Genomic DNA, 22,069 nt, shown 5'->3' on the forward strand with positions numbered 1-22,069 from the left:
GCATTCTGACATCAAGAAAAGTCCCTGAAGCAAAGCATATCCCTTACCATTTCAGGATCAACCCATTACAGAAATTAAAGGAATAAGCCTATGAAGGGCATGAAGAAAAGCATTTTTAATGTTGCAAGCGGAACTCAGAATGCTGCCAAATGTTAACAATAGGTTGTATAGGGATGTGGTGCCAAGTGGAAGTTATCCACCCAGGGAATGTCAGAGTTTTGTCTTCTCAAAAGCCTTTTTCCTCAGTGGCAAATAAAATGCAATATTCCCACAAACAAGTGTCTTACCTTACCCTTAAATGCAATTACCTTGCATTTAAAACACTGCACACGGAACAAGGCGACACTTGGATATTTTAGTAGTTTAGTCAATCTATAAATATGTACTTGCATTTTCAAAGCTAAACCATGTGGCTCTTACCCAGTTGTAACTTGCACTGCATCAACAACTCAACCCATGGAAGTTTGCTTTACTTGGGTCTGCACCATATGGTCTATAAGCTAAATGGAAAGCCAAGCCCGGGAAAGAAGTTGACATCTTAGCAGAGCATATCCTGCCTAGGGATAGTGTCTGGCAGCAAAGTATGGATATTTTCCAGCCCTCTTAAAAATGCCAGTTCCTAAATTCTTGAATGCCTATTCTGAGGGGAGGCAGGAGCTTCTAGGTCTTAAAGGGTCTGTTAGAATGAGGACGTCTATAGACGGATGAAGGAAAAGGCAGAATATCTGTCATCTCTGTGTATTTTGATACCATGAATACCTACTGTTATTCACTGGAGAAATGCAAAGTGGACAAGGGTCTGGAGGTTCATGAGTGCTGTGGTGCTGAATTCACTTCCAGATCTGTCACCTCTGACTCGTGTCCTCAGGCAGCTGAGGGAGTCACCCGGTACTCGCAGCCGCACTCCAGAGCCCTTTGGTGCCAGAGAAATCCCCTATCTCCCTTCAGGCCTCACTTGGACACTCGGCAGGATGAGGATGTGAAATGAACATCAAAATATGAGTGAAGAAAGAGCAAACAGTTTTAAAATCATTGCCTTTTAAAGTAATGTTTGTTTAATTCATGGCAAGATAATGATGGGCTCTCTTCCTGGGTGCTGGGACGAGCCGAGGACCATGGCTCCTCAGGGTCTTTCTGCCAGAGGCACCGACATGGTTATCGCTATTGCTGTGAAATGCTGAAGTTGCCTCGATCCGCTGGCGCAGGCAGTGACGGCAGCTGCAGAGACACCTTTCTCTGATTGCAAGGGTTGATCTTGGATCCCATATCCAAGCTCCTCTGCTTTGCTTCCCCTTTCCCTTTCTTTTACCTTCTATTGGACTGTTGGCTTTTTTCCCTTTCAGCTTATTCCTCTTTTCCCACTTGCCCCTTTTCCCCCCACCCCTTAGCCGCGGGATCGGCTCCGGCTCCCGCTCGCCTCTCGGCGGCGGCTCCCTGCGCAACGCGGGGCCCGCGCGGTGGGGCGGGCCGGGCCGGGCCGGGCCGGCGGCGCGGAGCTGTCCAGCACCGGCGGCGGGAGCGAAGGGGAGGCCCGTGGCCAGCGGCGGCCCCGCGGGTCCTCCCGTCCCCCGCGCCCCAGCGCAGCCCCGCGGAGCGGCCGCGCGGAGGAGGGGCCGGCGGCACGTGACGGCGCGGGGGGCGGGAGGCGGCCGGGGCAGGAGCTGCCGCCGCCGCTGCCTTAAAGGCTCCGGGCGCGGCAGAGCCGCCTCGCTCCGCGCTCCCGGCGCTGCGCGGACACCGCGCGGCCTCCCCCCGGCTGCGGGGCCATGCGCGGCGGCAGCAGCAGCCCCCGGCGCGTCCCGCTGCGCGCCGCGCTCCGCTGAGGAGCCGCCGCCGCGGCACCATGTCCCGCCGCAAAATCTCCTCGGAGTCCTTCAGCTCGCTCGGCTCCGACTGCCTCGAGACGAGCCCCGAGGAGGAGGGCGAGTGTCCCCTGTCCCGCCTCTGCTGGAACGGCAGCCGCAGCCCGCCGGGCCCTGCCGAGCCGCCGCCGGGCGCCGCCGCCGCCAGCGCCGCGCCGCGCCGCGCTCCGCGCCGCCGCCGCGTCAACCTGGACTCGCTGGGCGAGAGCATCCGCCGCCTCACGGCCCCCGCGGTGAGTGGGAGCCGCCGCGGGGCGAGCGCGGTGGCCGCGGGCGCGGCGCTCCCCGGCTCGCGCCGGTCCCCGAGGAGCGACACGCGCGGGAGGCGGCGCGCGGGCGTCCGGGCGCGTCCCCCCGCCGCCAGCAGCTCCTGCCCGTTCCGCTCCGTGCGGTTTGGTTTTGTCTGGTTTCTTTGCTTTTGCTTTTTCCCCTCGCTGAACGAGGTAAAAGTTCTGACTTGCTGCTCGGCACTACCCGAGCAACAGATTTCACCGCTCGCCAGGGATGCGCCGGCGCCAGCTTTTCCCGCAGCGCCCTTTGGGATCCCGCCTGCCCGAGCAGCTGCCCCGCAGCGCCCGAGCAGGGTGGTGTTTTGGGGTGAAGTGTTTGGCTTTCTCCCCTCCTGCCCGTACCGCGCCGGGTGCCCACGCTCTGCTCCGCTGGGAGTTGCAGCTATAGGCGAGCGCTTGGCTGAGCTCTACAGAGACACCTCGCACGCTACGGCACCAAACATTGCAACAAGTAGTAGGTTAACCTACATTGTACACCTGTATCGGCTAAATACTGTGACGTTAGAGCATCTTCTTACATTTTCCAATTCACTTTTGGAAATTACTGATGGGTCTAACAACGCTCTGCCCTTGTCTTCAAATTTTTTCATGTCGCCTGTTGAACTGGCAACATGGTAGCAGACAAGCTGTGTAAGGGAGAAGTTTGTAACACATTGCATTGCTAATAGGTGGCCAGTTTCAAGATTTCACTTTCCCATTGATTCTCCCCCCCCCCATCTTTCCACTGGGAGTCTGATCCTGTAATGCTGAAATTAATAGGCTGTCTCAAGCGATCTGCCTTGCTTTAGTATCAAAAAAAAGAAAAAAAGATTTGGCAATTTAATTTGGTAATAATGGAGCAGTATAATTAGAGCATGTGTTACCCAAAATATTTGAAGTATGCTGAAGCAGCTCAGTGCAGTATTTTTAGATAACCTTAGGATTTGTGTTGTCGCAGCTTGAACTGTTACCTCCTGCAGTGAGAGGCTATAAAGATAACCTCAGTTTTGCAACTTAGATAAATTGCTGAATTTGTTTGAAAAATAAGCATGTTCTTTGAATTCGAGGCTAGGAAAAACTCTAATAGATCTTATAGCCCTCTTTCTTTTCTGCTGTCAGAGAAATTTCATTCAAGAGCTCAAAAATTTCATCCAGCCTGGTTTTGATGTCCCAAATGAAAATACACATTAACTTCCTTGCGAGATAGTTACAGAAACCCTTATTGCCAAAAAAATGCTGTATTATTTTATGTGAGTGATACATAGGACATGGTGTGTATAGCCCCAAATTTACCTTTTTATTTTGGCATAGTAACTAGTGTTTCGCTCTCATCTTACACACTGTGGCATAAGTTAAAGTGACTCAACTAAAGTCAGAAAAGTCATGCCGGCACAATGTGGGGTAAGAGAAGAATCAGAGCAGTTTAAAATTTTTCTCTGTAATAGAGAAATCACTCCTTGGATGCACTGTTAGTCTAGCACAATTTTTCTTACCAGAAGTCTTTTCTGTGATGCTGAGTAAATGCCTTCTTGCAACAAGTCAAGCTACCATATGTCTAGCGCTCTGAATCTGATTATATTCTCACATCTGCTAACATAAATCAGGAAGAACTTCAATTAGAAGTTAAAAAATTACTTTGCCTATAAAATTAGTGTCAAACGAGTGTCATCCCCATTGTTCTGATAATTAAAAGGCAAGCCCGAAAGATGTATTTATGTATATTCTTTCTGAACAAAAAGCTTTAATAATTTCAATGTTACAAATATGTCTTTAGTCATAAGGGATTCAGTCAGTGTCTTCATGCAGAGAGATGGGTCTCTGCAAGTATATAAAAAGGGGTATATGAATGTATATGAGTACATATTATGTATATTGCCTGAAATGGCTTGGTATTTTCATTTCCAGCATTAATGCAGCAGCAATCTGTCCCCATCTCTGTGCTGAACACTTGAAAACTTGAAGGATTCTGGTTTCTGGTGTTTCTGCTTAGTCCTAGTTTTGTGCTTTCCTGTAGAGACGGCTGGGATTGAGATCGCAAGTAAAAATTCTCTGTGAGTTTCCACTGAAGAAAATAAAACCTGTGTGCATATTTAATACTGCCCTGGCATGCAGGGACATGTCTGGGTGACATTTCTGTCCACAACAGAGGCCCCGGGGGGGCAGATGTGGGGGGCCAGAACAGAGCCCGAGAGAGGGGCACAAAGCAGCCGAGTGAGGTGGGGCTGTCAGGGGGCAAATACCCCACAGGGCATTTGGGTACTTGGTGTTTGGGCTATGTAAGCAGGCTAGGACCTACGAAGAGTGGTAGGGCAGAAGAATGGATGCAGTATAACCACCTGTTCAATGTAGTCATTAACATGAACAAAAGTCCACGTAATAGTCAACAGAGAGGTAGATTCAGTGGAGTAGAAAGCAGTGATTAAGGATCTGAGGTGTTTTATGGGGAAAAATATACTGCTGAGGAGTCACTGGATTTTGTATACTTGTAATTTTAGGTTGAAACTTAGCTGAGTGTGACTGTGCACAAATACTACTTTCTGACGAACCTTGGGGAAACATTAAAAAGCAAACCCTTGTAGGCTGCAGGGTTTAACCCAGTCCCTTCCACCTCTTCCCTGAGAATGGCTTCTAGGACTTTCCAGCGCGCATGATTTTCTCTCTTTTATCTTAAACATATGTTCAGAAATTTTCCTGCAATGGGCTCACTGGGCGGTGTAGGGGCCCGATTCCTGGTCAGCACGGGGCTACCTCACCGGCTGTGGTTTCACAAAGGCTTCCTGGCATGTCTGGGTAGCTGAGGGACTGGACCCACCACCTGACATTTGCTTATCCCAGACTCTCTCTTGTGAACAGACAGGAATGGGGGGAGGATAGGGCTCCCTCCCGCCAAAACAGCGGTGTATTTTGAAGAAAAGTCTACACTAGCCAGGAAAATAAGCAAAGCTCCCTACATACCTGCACTTGGGCATTGCTTGCTTCCAGTCCATCGTCTCAGGGGATCTTCCCTAACATTGCGCCTCACTTGCCAACCCCCATGCGGCTCTGTCCACTCTGCCAGGAATTACATCCCCAAGAGTTGTGGTCCTGACTGGGCGAATGCATCCCTTCTGTCCTCCTCCATCTCTACACCCATCAAAAGGGCTTTGGTTATGAGGTCTAACAGGGATATTTGGAGGCAGATCCAACTGCGTTTAAAACTCTCAGTGTGCTGTGTTCAAGTTGTCCGGTCAAAGGGCAAAATGCCATGAACCTAGTACATACATTAATTTATGTCCTAGATGTTAAGAAATCAACTACAACAGTTATATGTTTATCACAAGCAAATGTAAGGATATATTTTTCTTCTGGCTTTACTATTAAGCTCCATTTAAAAAAATCATCCTTTACGCTCTCAGTGACATAAACTATGATTAATTATATGCAACATCAATTTTTCTGCCTTTGAGGGCTCCGCTAGATGGGAATGGCATCCTGGCACCAATGAGCATGGGCTTAATATTTAGCAACCCTCATTTATTATCTTACTGTATTCTAGTTCCTTGCAGCAATTTTCACATTTGCTCCAGTTCTTTCTTGTCTTCAGTCCAATACCAGACTGAAAATAGAATAAAAATCAGAAGACAAAATACTGTCACTGATCTGAAAAGTAAAATACTCTGCTCTTGTCTGTGGGGCATGGACTGCCCTAAAGGGGTTGGTGAGTAACTGGGAGAGGAGACTGCATACCCAGCATTCCCCTAAGCGTTATACTGATCTTTCTGGAAGTACAGCATGACACAGCACTAAACTGGCTTACATTTCTGTTTGGTTTTGTTTTTCTGAATGGCCTGTGTAACATATCGCTTGACCTATAGGCATTATTAAATGAGAATCCTTTCTGATAAACTTTTGTCCATTTAGAATTATTCTTTGTACCTTTTAAAGGCCCAGTTAAAGACACATTAAATTAAGAAGTCTTTTTTTTTTTTTTAAATAAATATTTAAGTCAGAAAGCAACTACTGGCTGCTATCAAATAGTTTGAATTGCAGAATTGTCTTTTTGAACACAACCTCTACTGGCAGAGGGAGAAAAGAGAACCTAAAGACTGTCTTTTAAATTAGTGTGCAGGCTATTGCACAGAATTGTGGAAATGTCAAATTGCTTAATTGTAAGTGGAATCTCCAGTAAGCAGAGGTATAGTTTTGGCAGAGAAATTGTAATTATAGCAGCCCAGACTGAGCCTAGCTCCATCATAAACCCCTAGCAGTTACTCTTAAGGAACAGCTACTCTTGTCAGTAGTTGCTGCCATTATCAGGAAAGGTAACATTGATGTAAGGCTTTGAAATATTTTACATGAGTATTCTGAGCTTCTAAGAGTCACATTAATCCATTAGTGTGTCTAAGCTCTATTGTAAGAATAACTTCTGCCCAATTTTCTGAATGAAGTGGGATAATATTAAATGATGTGGGTATCAACAGTGTGACTGGCACATTCACTGAACAGCTTGGGCTGAATAAGCTTAATATTAGGAACATCCTTCTTAGGAAAGAGGGTGTGAAAGAAAAAAAGCATAAAAATGGTGAAGGAGGGCAAGTCCCAGGAAGGAACACCCCAGTTAGAACTGGTAACTTCTAGTTTCAACAGGCTAATGGGATTAATTTTCTAAAACATCAGACTTCTGTCCAGTATCATTCAACTATATATGAGGCCCCACTGCCAGCCTGTAGCCGGTTATTTAGCTATTTCCTAGACTGAAACACAGCTGTAATTCCTTAAACAGGAACATTCTGGAAAATTTTGTTAGGCTGAGAATCACAATGTGTTTTGCCTATTTGTCATGTGTGGTAGTTTAACTTGTGCAAGGGAACTTCAGCCTCAGCAAACAAAATATAAACAACTTGGTTTAGCTGCACCCGAGGGACCAAGGCATTGCATTGACCTTGATGAAATTTTATTTAGGGTGAGCTTGAATATTTCACATCTAGTGTTTAGGCCAGTTATCATAATAGTTACCGCATGCTGCAAATGAAAGAGAAGTGTCCTTCAGGCATTCACTGCGGGCTATAAAGTACTGTACCTTGGAAATTTACACTAAGCCTAATTATTTTCTTAATATTTTTGTGCTATCAGAATGAAATCTTGGCTCTTCTTTCTGGGGAAAAAAAGATGTCTCCAAACACATTCATACATTCCAGATATCTGTTGTCAGAAACCAGAGGCCACATCCCCTTTTTTGAGGATTTCTGTCCACACTCAGATTGCGACTGTGGGCTGCCAAGCCACAGTGCAGCAGCACTGCTCTTCACCCTGCAAGATCCATCTGAATTGCTCTGCGCCTTTTGTTTCTCCCCTTGGTCAAATTGTTTAGCTGCAAGTAATAGCGAAGTAGTAAAGTGGAAGGGAATGTGGCCATGGGTGTGCATTCCTGAAGAGCAGGGTACGTGGCTCAGGCTATACTGAGGACACTGGGTGCGCTCTATCCCAGAAGAAGACTTTCCATGAGAAGGTCTGACGTGAAGTCTTTCCTTTCCCACTTGTCTCCTACAGACAATTTGGTGTAGAAGATGTGAGTTACATTAAAAGATGAACAGGTAACAATAATATAGGTAATCTATCATGCTTTCACTTTGGAAAGTATTTCTGCAGCACAGAATAGATTTTCTATACATTTTACATATGGCTGAAATTCAAGGATGCACAAAGAGATCCCAGTATATTTTTAATAGTTGTTATTCTGTGGGTTTTATTCTTTGCTGTCAAGACATTAGACTGGATGATCTAATAGGCAATTTCCATCTGTAATGTCTGTGATTCTTCTAGCTGAAAGGCAGTTGGGGGATGCATGAATTATAATTTCTAATTATTACTTAGTTCTGTTTTATTTCTTCAGAATGTTTGTATTGTGATTGCCATGGAGTAGTATAGGATAAACTTCTTAGTCTTAATGTTATTTATTAAATTAAGGTATTTTCTTTTATGTGCACAAGTATTTCCCAGAGAAGAACAGTGTGTATGAACTGACGGGCAGAATTGTCTCAAATTTATACTCATTCCAGTCTGGATCATCACATGATATTGTAAGGCCACCACACTTGGCCTCTGTCCATCAGTCTTCCTGCTCTAGATCCCTCCTAGACTTCCATCCCAGGGGTTCTCTATCTTCCATCTTGGTACCAAACCTAGTGCTAGATCTTCAAGCAGTTGGTATTTTTATCTAAAACCAAAACTTCTGGAATCAAGAAGTTGGTCTTCAATAAGAAAAATACATTTCTTATCTTGTAGGGGCATAGGGGAAAAAGAGTGCACCCTAAATTTAGAAAATATTTCTCTGATTTTATTATTAAAAAAACTAACCAAGCCATGATGTTTTGCATTTTTCAAATGGCTGCTTACACTGGGGCTTTGCTTCTCCACTTCTGACTTCCCTCTCTGCCCTTTTATCCCATTCTTCAGCTTTTGAGAAGGTGTCAGGAAGGGATTCCTCCTCTACAGGCATCTAGGGACCTGCTAGGGACAATTCCTCCTTTACACATCCTCAGAAAATTACCAGGTGCTAAATGATCCTTCCAGTCTTTCTCCAGTTCTGTTTCTCTCTAGTCTCAGCAACTGCAAAATGCTTATCTCCAAACTCCTAGGCAATATGGATATATTTTTGTCTTTAACTGGAGCCTTGATTCTTTGTTTACTGCCACTTTAACATCAATATTAGTTAGTGATTCAATGCCACGAATTTGAAACATGTAAAACTTTCAGTACTGAGGTGCTAATTTGGGTGAGGTCTCTGGTAGTTTCTCTCCATTATGCAGAACTATGATTCCTCTAGGAAGAACTTGGCAGCTCCCCAGGGCATAAAAACATGGAGGAACCCCATAACCTGACTGACTTGCTTGAAAAAAGTAGTTCTGATAGAAGCAAAGTGGTTTCAAGCTGAGCCTATTTTGCTCTTCAGTGCTTCAACTTTTATGTTTAAAATGTTAAGCGCTCAAGTTCTTAGGAGTACGACGACTGAAGAGCTTCAGGGGCTCAGCTAGGAGCCACTTAACTTTTTACTAGGAAAAATCCTTGAATCTCTGTTAGAATTAAGGAGAACCTGTCTGCGTACCTGGGTGCTCTCCCTGCTCAGACCTCCTGGCTCCATGTAGTTTCTTCTCCAGTACTAGCCTGTTATCACAAGATGTCAAAGGGATGGGGTCCAGGATATGCAACTGTACTTATGCAAACTTGAATTAAATAAATAGGGCCAAAAAATAGGGCAACTGTGTACTTGCATGGAATAGGTGTCCATTGTGGTGCAGGAGATGCATAGGCTGTGTCTCACCTGTCCTGAGCAGTGCTCCTTGGAGAGCTGATGCGCATCATGCTACCGGGAGAAGGTTTATCTATTCTGTCTCCATCAAGTCTTGCTGTTGGATGCAGAGGAGAAACGGAAATATTTTCCTACCTGCTTTTTCTATGGTTAGTAGAGGAAGAAGTGGTACATGGAGCTGCCCATGTAGGCAGCTGGAGTCATGTATCTCCTCTCGCTTTTGTTTAGTCATAGCAATATGGCCCATAATTAGAAAATTACATCTATATTAAAGTCGCATTCATCAGTAATGAAATAGAGCAAACTGAGGAGGCGAGCACAGTGGCTTTTTAACCATGCACAACGACGTGCCATAATCATTCATGTCAGAAATGAAGAAAGACTTTGACTCTTCAGGTCAGTTTTCATATTAACTATGAGTGTGTTACACAACATACTGTTTATGAGCAGTGTTTAGATCATACATCATATTTTTGTCTAGGATTGATCAGGAAATGCCAGTAAGCAGGGATATGGGTTCATAGGATTGGTTACAGTTGTCTGGCAGTAGCTGGGCAGACAGGTTAGCTTGCAGAAGAAATAGTTATTGTTTGGACAATTCTTGCTTCAGTGCTTCTCAAGTGAGATGTGTTGATGAAAATTGTTCAGTCTTTGGACATTACAGATATGGTCATCTCTTGGGGTACTGAAAAGGGATTTTCCCCGGGTAGAGGAGTGTAACATCTGTGTATTGGGTATGAGAAGGGCAAGGACAAGTGATGGGGGATCACTCAAAGCGTCACTCAGCTGCAAAACTTCCCTAGAAGAGGAAATGCTGCATTCCCTCCTCTTTGCCAGTGGTACTGAGTGTTCCTGCCTTCCATGAGCTTGCTGTAAAAGCACTTCATGGGAACCAGAAGGGAGATTTAATATAACAATCAAAACTTGCTCCCATTTCCACATCACGTCAGAGGGACGTACTGGTGGAGTACTTGTGCCCTGTGCAGTGAAGTGCAGGGAAGCATACCTTGGAGATGGGAGATGGCAGCTTTCTGGACCTCTTAAGGCCATTTCTGCTTCATCTGTTTGCTATAGTGGGAAAATGTATCTTTTCTATATGGCAAAATTGTTTTTTGTGCCTGTTGAGCACAGGAAAGCTTCCAGGTCTCTGTGAGAATGTGCCAATTTTGTGGCCCATCCAACTATAAGGAGTTAAACACTTGCTGTACCACTGAGAAGAGGATGGTTCTTTCATGTGTGATAGTTTCATTTATATGGTGCTTCCACTGCAGTTTGGAAGAGAGCCTTCTATAGAGTTTTAATGTAGGAAACTTAGCTCCTGCAGAGAAGACAAGTAATTACCTGGTACAGAATTAAGTTAAAAAAATCTCTTTCAAGGTCTACATCTATTCTGAGCTCGCTTTTGAAAGGGCATGATTTCTACATGTTTGAGTTCAGAAGGGCCACATTCCTATACTTTGCAATTAAAAAGTATTTATAATTGTACAAATATAGGCTGATATATGTTATATGTTTTTTATATGTTTTTTTTATATGTTATGTTATATGTTTTTTATATACATATATGTTATATGTTATATAACAACCTGATATAGGTTGTTATATTCTTTTTAATTTCCACTGTTGTCAAAGCAAACACATGGACAAGAGAAGGAGAAAGGGCAGCTTTTGAACGGCTGAGTCTGTGCTCAGCAGAATTTGAAATTTTGAAAACTGATGGTGGTTTAGAGTAAAATACCTCAATTCAGGGCACATTTTAACTATTACTTCCAAAATAGATTTGTTTTTCAAAGAATAAGGACATACCAAGTATCTGTAAAATCTGAGCTGCTGAGTTTGATTAAAAACATTGATCAAACTCTTTAATCCAGAAGGAAGTCTTATAAACCCACATTGGATACCTTTGCTTGACCACTGGCACAAAATGGACAGGTCAAAAACTTCAGATGTGGTACAAGCCACTCATTTGGAAGAACGAAAAGTTGTCATACTACCTTAGGAAATTCTGTAGAGAATGGCGTGGATTTCATACTTGCTTGACTCACCCAAAGATCTCTCAAGAGTTAATTTCAAGTTTTTTCTTGAGAGTAATCTTAATTAATAATTTTAAAAAGAAAAAAGGGATCTTTTTTAAGTGAAATATGATATTTTTGATAGGCGCTAATTCTGTGCAAGCTCACAGTGAAGTGTTCCTTTGTTTGGCACAATTGTGTGTGTTGTTATCTTATAGGCAGTATTAATTGTTGTATTATGTAATTCATTTCTATTTAAATTATTATTAAGTAGAATATAAGGCCATAATATTTGATATCCATTACTCTTATGGCACCTGGCAGATAGAAGATGAAGAGGAATAAAACTGGGAAAAAAACAATGTGTTATAATATATGTTAGTTAAACTATATCATGCTACTCTAATTTTATGATTCTTGTTTATTATTCTTCCGTAGCCTCAGACCATTCGACAGACTCTTCAAAGGACATTGCAGTATTTTGAGCATCAAGTTATTGGGTAAGTGTTAATGCAAGGGCAGGGAAAGATGCATGGAAACTTTTGCGTCTATGCTAAGTCACTGACAAGCTTTTTAATTTTTCTCACAGATTCTTAGAATTGCCCGGGAGTAACCACATACCATATCATATATATTACTCATAAACTACTCTGCAATCCTGCTTCCGTGCAATTCCCTTAGAGGAGGAGTTCTCCATTAACTATGAAATTTCCTATGCAAAAAGAACAGGGAATCTATAAAAGTACTAAATCTGTCCAAATTTGCTTTTCATTGAGCCAACTGAGAAGGCTGTACGAATTATTTACATATTGCTTCTGCTTCTGTCTCAGCTTAGTCAGGGCTACAGTGTTAAAAAACAAACTCAACTCAACACACTGTTACACAATGCAACACAATGCAATACAAAACACAACCCAAAATAAATGGTAGCTCCTGGGCTGAGATGCGGTGACCTGAGGTGAGATTTTCAAAATCTTGCACTAGCACTTATTAAATACCTGCACTGTTACATATTTGCAAGCTTTTGCTGAACCAGGACTGCAAGCTGCTTGCTGACAGTTGGTTGAGAAAATTAATATATGACTGAAGAGTAAACAGAAAGTAATATTATTATGAAAATCTAAGGTGTTTTCCCACTGATTAAAATAATCTCATCAGCCATTTCCTTACCTGCACAAGTATTTTATTGTCACAGATAACTTATTATTCCTAACAGTCAGAGTCCAATGGCTGTATGTCTATAGCCATTAAGCTCCTCTGCCATATGGCAAATGAAGAATACTGTCCTCTTCTGAATCTAATTGCAGAGATGTAACAGTAATTTTTTTCAAGCTGCATTAAGGCTCTTTGTAGAATTTATGGCATAGTTTTGGAGCTCGGTGCACTGAAGGGAATTATCCCTGTCTGTTTTCCAATGTTTGGTTAAAATTCAAATGGAGCTTGAGCTTGGTAGGTGACATTTCTAGTGATAGCACGTCTGGCTGGCACCTGAGGGAGCCATTCGTTGCAGGTAGTTATGATATCCACTGTGGAACAAGCAGGGGGAGAAGCCTGCTGGTGAAGTATTTTTTTCAGTTACTGGAAAAAAATTAATTGCTTTAAGTATCCTGTTAGGAGGTTTCAGTGGATGAGACACAGCACTCTGGGAAATGTATGTGTGCAATAGCAATGCAGCTTTTAATTTATGGCCACGTGGCGCTTAGATTTGCTTATGTGAGTAGAGAAAGTTTAAAAATAAGACACTGCAAAAATCTGTGATCACTGTGACTTACAATACACTTTGCTTTAATTTTTTTGAATGTCACGATGAGTTTGTTAAAGTCATTTCTCTGCCTGTATTTGCCCTGTCCCATGGTTGTTTACCAATGGGATGCACTTAGCATTTGGAAATATAGCTCAATCCAGATGGGAGTTGGCCCCTGTGCTACTTCGCTTGCTTCTGGCATGTTGTGGTTCAGCAGGAATGAGTCTAGTCTCCCCCAGACACTTTTGCTACCCGAGTGCTCAAGGCTCTTCTAGCTCCACTGTGTCCTGTGGATCACACGCTGCTCCTGAGCCTGTAGCCTGCACTCTGTTAAGGGCCTGTCTTGTTTCCATGCTGGTGCTGTGCTGTACTAGTAGGTTAACCAGAGCAAGGAGCATCCTCGGGCGCTGAGGCCTGACTGCCGGAGCAGCTGCCAGAGCGGCTCCGGCTCGGGCGAGCTCATGCTCTGCCAAATGATTTGCACCTCTGGCCTGGGGCAGCGCAGGCCACGGGTTGTTCCCATGCCTGGTGCACAGTCTGTGCATTCCCTCCAAGTGTCTTTCAGGAGCCTGTACATAACTAACAGTGAAGCTCAGCACCAGAGAGGACCTCTTCGTGTGCTAGGGTGTATACAGCCCCAGAGCCTGCACTGATTTCAGTGCACGGCAATGCCCTGTGCTGATAAGGACAACCTGGATAAGGTTGTGAGCAGAAGCAAGATATCCGTTCTCTCTGACCTGGGGCTTGCAGCAGCCATGCTAGGCAGTGGCCTGCGTACGGTGAAGGTGGTGAAAACTTTGGCTTCTCAGGAATGACTTGTGTGTTGGGAGGGAGCCCAGCCTCCATGGGCAGGAAAAGCTCAGCCTTGCTGAATCAAGCTCTTCTGTCCCCTTTGCCTGAGGGTGCTTCAGCCTGCCCCTCTGAGGTTTCCTTCACCATCCTCCGTAACCCAGGCTTGGAGCGCTGAGTACCGGTGTCTGAGCACCTGCTCACGAATGGCCTGGGATCAGGCTGGCACCTACAGGTCCTAAAGCTCCCTAGCAAGTTTCACTGAGATTCAAGAATCTCAGAATGGTTGAAGCTGGAAAGGACCACCAGGGATCATCCAGCCTGATCCCCCTGCTCAATCAGGGTCACCCAGAGCTTGCTGCCCAGGACTGTATCCAACTGGCTTTTGAATGTCTCCAAGGATGGAGACTCCACAAGCTTTCCGCACAAACAAGTTTGACTGGGTTAAGCAATGAGGGTCCTCCTTCCTCTTGACTGATTCAAGAGCCGCCTCCTCCGCCGTCCCCTGCTGGGACTCCTTTTCTGGCACTTCCTCTAGAGCTTATTTTGGGAGTGAGGGGTGGTTCTTTCCTTGCCCCTTCATGACAGACCCGAGAGACAGCCTCCAGAGATGTAGGAATCATGGAATGCAAATGTAAATGTCTAACAGAAACACCCAGTGAAATAGGAAATAGAATTTGATTTTCCTGGGGTAAATGTTTAGGAACAAATATTTAAACGTGATTCACGAGAAAGAAAAAGAGCGTGTATTTGTATAGGACACAGGCAATAAAGAAGCATTTAAACTGCATTTTTCTTTAGAGACCAGGATGGAGATTCCCAAGCTGTGAAGAGTTCTATTTTTTTCCCCCAGGATGATGAAAAATGCAGAAATTTGAAAGCATGACTTTGATCTGTCTCCAGATCCTATTATACCACCAGGAAGATAGGGAAGGGGTACTTAGGTGTGTTAGAAATATCCTTTGCAGGACAATGCTAGAGATGTATCTACAACTCGTAATGATAGTTTGGATGCATTGCATTTCCTTTGAAAAGTCTCTGTCTGGGAGAGGGTTACCTACCCCGGTCTCTCCAGAGCTGCTGCCTGGGTGCTTTGGCAGATTACCCACAGTCTTGATTTGAGAGTTGACCTGCAGATATGGTTGTAGTCTCATGATTTTCTACATTGTCAGGCTATGATGTTTAGGCCTAACAGTACTGTTTTTGTGGAAGAGGAAGAAACACAGTTGGATAGGCATTTTTCAATATTGTTTGCCTTCCTTTTAGGCTCTTGGCAGTTTAGTTTCAAATCCCTCCCATGCACAACCTCTGCAAGACGTTTTCCTCCCTCCCTTGTAGCTCATGTGTCCCCCTGGGGGCTCTGTTGATTCTGGGAGAAAACTCAAAATTCTTTCCAGAAGAGGTGCATTTGGACTTGTGGTTAGATAGATGCCAGGAAGATGACAGAGAAAGTCTGTAGGATGTACTCCTGGATTTTTAAAAAGCACAGGGAAGGAAGAGTGTAAGAAAAAATTGCTCTTGTCCACTGAGACATTAGTGCAAGGCATGTCTGTGAGAACAGTGGTGGCAACCTGGCACGGTGGGCTGCAAGGCCCACGGCACAGCTGGGCAGCAGTCCTTGTGTAGGTCTCTGACATGGGATCATGAGGGGTGCCTGGAGAAGGGGCCTTGCTGGCATGCTGAAAATGCTTGTGCAAAATTTATCACAGCTAGAAATACTTTGCACCTTCATCTGTGCATCTGCCAAGTCTGGAGTCTTCCTAAAGCTATGAACGTGCTGGTGCCTAAGGGAAGCCATCATGACTGACAAAACAGAACAGCATAAATCGTCTCCATGGGACCAGGTGAACATAAGGAGCAGTTCAACAGAAACACTACAACTCTCTGAGTGTGGCAGGGAGAAGTCTGAAAAAGAGAAGACTAACATGCACCATGGATAGAAATGTTTCTGTCTGCCTGTGAGGGACATCTTGGCTCATGTTTCCCTTCCCTTCCTATCTTTCTCCAGATTTGACCCAAGACACTTTACTACCCTTTACTACCAAGAACAGCGTTTTTTTTTTTTTTTTTTTTTTTTTTTTTGGCTAAGACTAGCCCAGGCTTCTTGATATATTTTACTCTATATACAAGACCGTTCTCACTTGTTGACAGACTAATTTGAAGGGCTCTGTCTCCTTGCAGCTTTGAATCCTTTCTGGTAGGTTTCAGTGGGTGCTGGCAGACAAAGTCAGTGGAATTTTGCAAGCACTAACCAGGTGACCAGTTTAACCCTTCAGTCCTCATAAGCACCTGCTTTGGTTTAATTTTTTAAAAACAAAGTTTAAGTTTCTATTCTGATTCTGTTGAATTAAGGAAAAACAGTCCAGCAAAACCGATTGAAATAGAATAATTTATATGGCAGGAGCTTTCTTGTTGGTCTGAGCACAGCCCTGTATCTTTTATCAGTGGCAGTATTCTTTCTAATTTCTCTGTAACGGGCTATAAAACAAACTTTCTCCTTGATAGCACATTGAGTGTTATTGACAACCTTTTCTTTGCTGAGATGTTTTCAGAAGGTAATCCACAGAGAAAACTAGACTTTTATACATACAGTGCTAATTTAATGTAACACAGCTATATCAGGAAGATTTATTCTTTCTATTAGAGACTAACCATTGCCTCATAAACATCTTGCTTTGAATTTAATGTACAATATAGACAATACCCCAATGGGGATGACGTATAAAACAGATACGTCTGATACCAAGCACTTCCGTAAGATATTTTTTATGTCTTTAATCTCATTACAGAGAATACTCCAGATACCAGTATGATACTCCAGATACCCTGGCTACTAATGAGATGTTATCAATGTGTGTTTATGCATGAAGGGAAGGAAGGTGATGAAGGAGAGGAGAGAAGATGAGGGTGGCTAAGGGCTTATTCTGCTTTGCTAAATAGACTGTCTGATATGAATACGAACAGGATCAAGGCAGTTGAAATTTGAACTTGCTTTCAAAATTAATCATCAGTTAAATTTTTTGACTTAGCTACTACATACAAAATTCTAAAGGTCAGATAAGAAGAGACTTCAGAACCTGTCTTGTCTTTGACCCAAACCAAATCTACATCCCTAAGAAAGAGCCAATGAAGACAAACAGAAACACAGGAGGTTCTATCTCAACATAAGCAAAAGCTATAAGGGTAATAGAGCACTGGAACAGGTTGTCCAGAGAGGTTGTGGAGCCTCCATCCTTGGAGATATTTAAAAGACAGCTGGACATGATCCTGTGTCATGTGCACTAGGTGACGCTACTTGAGCAAGGAGGTTGGACTAGATGATCCTTAGAGGCACCTTCCAACCTCGATCATTCTGTGATTGTGTGATCAGTAACTGCTATTTCTGAAAGACACTTTTCTAACTTGCATTTATATAAGGAGATATTTTCTTCCTTTTTGTCTATAGTTACAGGGATGCAGAAAAGAACTTTCACAATATATCAAACAGATGCTCCTACACAGACTGCTCTGGCAATGAAGAAACAGAAGATGTCTCAGGAATTCTCCAGTGTACAGCTAATGTACTTGGTATGTATATTTTTGAGGGAACTTTTTTTCTGTAGCCAAAAGGAGGGTTTGCTGTGCATCTTATCAACAATGAAATTTTTGTTCCAACCAAGGAAACTTATAGGCAACAGTGTGCTGGTATTGCATCTGTCTTTTCATTACATAATATGCTCATTTGAAACAACCCAGACTGTTTTTTCAGTGAGGGTGTATTGTACTATATGCAGTTTTGTGTCAGTGAAACAAAATTTCAGTCATTGAATCCAAATGTATTTGTGGTTATGCAGGCTTTAGTCTTGAAATTATCTCAGACCATTGGCCTGGTGAATACAGGGCCCAGATGAACATGAGACATGAAACACTTTGGAACCTTCTACTCATGTTGAAGCATATTTGCTTCAGTGAACTTCTAGAAATGTTATATTTCAAGATGACATTATCCATTACTGAAGTTCTGCAGTCTTAGATCACGCTAACGGTTCCCAAGAAACTCCTGGAAATTACCTAGGGAATCAAGTCTTCCTGTGATATGAACACCTGCTCTGGTTTTTCATGAGGAGCCATCTGTTCTGTGCAGAGAGCTGAACTGAGATATGAAAGTGCCAGTGTTTGAAAGCAGAGCTAATGAAAAAAGTACTTCTACTTTAAATTTTTGGTGTCGGAATTAGATAGCTGGTCATTTGTCTCATTCATATGATTTATCCAGCTTTCTGTCTTTCCTGAGCTGTTGGTAAGTTTTACTGCTTTTCAGTCTGACTTGTGCTGCTGATTCAAGCCATCATGAAATGAAGAAAAAAAAAAAAGGTGAAAAACCTGCTACTGAAAACTCAATTTTCAGCTGGGGCTGGCTTAACCATTTCACCTCTGTGAAACAAAGCATTTTTTTTTAGCATGAACTTTACAGATTGAACTTTAACAACCTAGGCAACTACCTACATTTTTTTGCAAGGTATTTTTAAAGAGGAAAAGCTATTACTACTGCTACTAAAGAAAATTATTTCAAAGGACTAATTACAGACTTAAGTGTGATAGTCATTTGTGGTGTAGCAGAATTGAGTTATATAGCTCTCCTTCCAGGGATGTATTGGTTGACAATAACTTTTTAATTAAGTGCTTAGACATTAAGTAGCCTCATATATTAATTGCCTGCAGTTATGCCATCTGATAGCAAGAACCAATGTGGCCATGTTACTGGCTGATAATGAATTTGAGTGTTCTGTGTGTCTGGGCTCAGTCTTGAGGTCAAGCTGATGAGCTGCACAGCAGAGGAGTTGCCCTGTCTGTGTGGCCACTGCTGCCAAGTATCAGCAGCAAAACAGTGTCATTTGCCATCCAAGAGTGCCAACAGAGTCACTGCACCCGTACAGGCTGCCTAGGGTGTAAAACAGCTGATGCTAAGCACAGCAAAGAGGGTCTGAGAGACTTTTAACGACTCCTGGAATTCATGGGAAGAGATGGGACTTGTCACCTTGCATGTTTGGCTCGGTGAGAGAATTTAAATTCTTTGTCCCTTATATGGAACAGGAATATAAAAGTAAGAATACTCAAATCAGCTTCCTCATTTTAATTGCTGGCTTCTGTCACAACAGGTAAATAATTAATGGAGTCTGCCTAATTAATTTTCACATGTACAATTATTTTTCTGCTTGAATAAAGATTAGAAAGAAAATCTCTTATGTGAGAAGGAAGTAATCACTGGGGCACATACCTAGAGCACTGGTCATTGCTTAGACAGAAGACAAAAATGAAATCAACTGTGATGGCAGTTAGAAAAACTATTGAACCAAATCCTGCTCTCGATTTGATTATATGGGTGGTAAAGAGGATTTGGTACCTAGGATTCTGTGAGTTCTGGAGTCCAAGAGTCGGGCCTTTTCCTGATAGGGGCCAATGTTTATCCTTGCTCTTTGTGTGGTCCGCAAACAGCCACTTCTGCTCTGCCCCTTCTGACCTTAGCCAGAGGTCTAGCTTTTAAGTCCACCTGTAAACCTGGAAGGAAATGTTTTCTTAAAGGTGCCTGAAAACAACCTCCTGCTCTCTTTGCTTTAGATAATGCTGACATGGTTCACCTCTCCTGACCCAGTAAATGCCTCTAAAATTGTCACTTGGCATTCCTTAATCATCAAAAGACACAAATGCTGAGGTCAGTAGTAAGCCTGGAAGACTGAACAGATGCTCTGCCCTGTGGTCCTGGTGCTTACACTGCTCACAACATGGTACAAATGCAACTGGATGTGTGTATGTATATGGTATGAGTCCTGGAATGTGCCTCCTGTCAAGTTATCCCCAGAAGTGTGTGCAGGGAAGGGGCCTGATGCTCCTCCTCTCTTCGCTGAGATCTCCTGCTACAGCCCTAGGCATCACTAGAGCTCTTCCTGCTTTCACTCACCGTAATTAAGGGAGACACGCTCACCACACACAAACATTCTACACTGTTTGATATCAGATCAATGACAAAACTTCCCTTGCAATTTCTGTGGCTGGAATATTTAATTTTGTATCCTTTCCAAAATAGTTCAAGCAGCTTTATGACAGATTCTGTTTTGTTTGGTTCATACAGGCATACTTTTTACAATGCCCTTCATATCATCCAAAAGAAAAACAAGTGACAGAATGTTGAAAGCTGAACAGAAAGAGAAAGAAATGTTGTCCTTTAAGGAAGCTGTTAGAAAGTCCCTAGATTGAAATAAAGTATTTCAAAGAATAGATGTAGATGTGTTTTACTCTCTTGTCCCAAATACTTTACTTGCCCCAAATATGTTTTCAATGGGCTAGTGAGACTGTGTTCAGAGAAGCTTTGTATTGTTAAAACAATCTTCTTGTTAAAAAAAAAAATGTATGATGAAACATACTGTATAGATGAATACTGCTTTTCTTTATAAGTGACTAGAGTTATACTGAGATGTGTTAAAGAGAAAGATTGTATCTGAGGAGATTTCTTATTTGACCTTGGACATGTTTTTATTCTCCCTGCACCTCAATTTCCCATCTGTATATATATATATATTATATATATATAATATATATATATATATATTTGTCCTTTAAAGCATACATCGATGCTGGCTGTTTAGATTTTAACCTTCTCAAGGCAAGGTGTCTTCTGTACTATTTGCTTGTACATCAGCACTTTGAGCAATGAAGGCCAGATCTTGTTTTGGCTAACTTTTGTCCGCTTTAATAAAAATGACTTTAGTTGAAGTAAGATTAGGATGTGTATTTTACTTTATTCCAGTTAGCTGCAGTAAGTCAGAGACCTTAGCGACCTTTAATGTAGTTGCAAGTTTAACCTTCAGTGATAAGAAAATTAGGATGATTTTTTTTTACAATTAGACTGAAATTCATACCATAGGAAATATATTTTGGGATATAAAGACTTCTTGATCTGTCTTCTGCCTATATCTTGGGCAGTTATTGCCCATTATGTAATTCTGATATGTTACATGATGTTTCTCACATCCTGAATACACAAAATGCATAGAAAGATGTAGAACCTTCACCTCTCCATATAATGTTGGAAAACACTGCATGCAACTAGTATAGTCTTTGGAAGCGTGCAGCTCTTCACTCTTAATTCACTCCTGTGCAATAAAGAAAGGGAGCTTCATGAACAAATACCTGTTTTCCTTTAAATGCCACCAGGATGTCCTTTGGAGCCTCTTTGCACTTCGTCAGATAGAGGGAACTATGTCATAACTTTTAACAGTAAAATGAAAAGTAACCTAAATTCATAAATACATATTTTTTTAAAAAATCCATCTTCTTTGCAAAATCCATCTTCTCAAATCCATCTTCTTTGCAAAACTTGCAAAGCAGATATAGAGATTTATACCCAGTCTTTAGTGGCATGGAAGAAACAATATATTTGTATATTGGACTACACTATGTAATTTGTATGTTCTGCAGCACTGTGCTTTATGTACTACCTAAATAACAGCAGCAAGACCTAAGGCACACAGCCTGAATTACAAATACATTTATATCAGTTGTTTCAACAAGGAGGTCCTGCAGAAGTAACTGCTTATATCTGCATTTCCATTATTTAAGATACAGAAAAAGTGTTTCCAATTTATTCCTTTTTTTTTAATTAAATAAGTTAATTTGTGCAACACAGTTCTTTTGTACCTGTTACAGAAATTTGGTTCTTAAAATCTTATTTTAAATACTCAGTATACATCAATAGTTGCTAAATCAACTCCACCTGTAGAGGTCTACATGTATTGCATGTATTGTGAATGTATTGCAAATAATTTTTCCTGTTAGATGTTCTTAGCTTACAGACCATCTATCGTATGACTAAGGGAGACTGGGCCCCTTTAGCCTAGAGAAGATTGAGAGGGGATTGATCAACATGTTCAAGTACCTGAGGGGTGAATGTAAGGAGGATGGGGCCAAACTCTTCTCAGTGGTGGCCAGTGACAGGGTCATGGGTACAAGTTGAAACACAGGAAGTTCCATCTCCATGTGAGGAAGAACTTCTTGACTGTGGGGGTGACAGAGCCCTGGAACAGGCTGCCCAGAGAGGTTGTGGAGTCTCCTTGTCTGGAGATCTTCCAAAC

At 42.6% G+C, this 22,069-nt stretch overlaps 1 protein-coding gene across 1 annotated transcript in view; it reads left to right on the plus strand.

Moving 5' to 3' along the window:
* The first annotated feature begins 1,843 nt into the window (after positions 1-1,843).
* The window catches only part of GUCY1A2 (guanylate cyclase 1 soluble subunit alpha 2), a 140,041-nt gene continuing 119,815 nt past the window's right edge, over positions 1,844-22,069 (plus strand). Inside the window, exons 1-3 of the mRNA XM_088522336.1 lie at positions 1,844-2,095; positions 11,870-11,931; positions 17,410-17,531. Of these exons, the coding sequence (XP_088378462.1) occupies positions 1,844-2,095; positions 11,870-11,931; positions 17,410-17,531 (436 nt within the window). The remainder of the gene's footprint in view (positions 2,096-11,869; positions 11,932-17,409; positions 17,532-22,069) is intronic.

This window comes from Tinamus guttatus, unplaced genomic scaffold (genome assembly GCF_059628265.1).
Source record: "Tinamus guttatus ecotype Peru unplaced genomic scaffold, ASM5962826v1 Tinamus_guttatus_pri_ptg000150l, whole genome shotgun sequence".
NCBI classification, from domain to species: Eukaryota; Metazoa; Chordata; class Aves; order Tinamiformes; family Tinamidae; genus Tinamus; species Tinamus guttatus.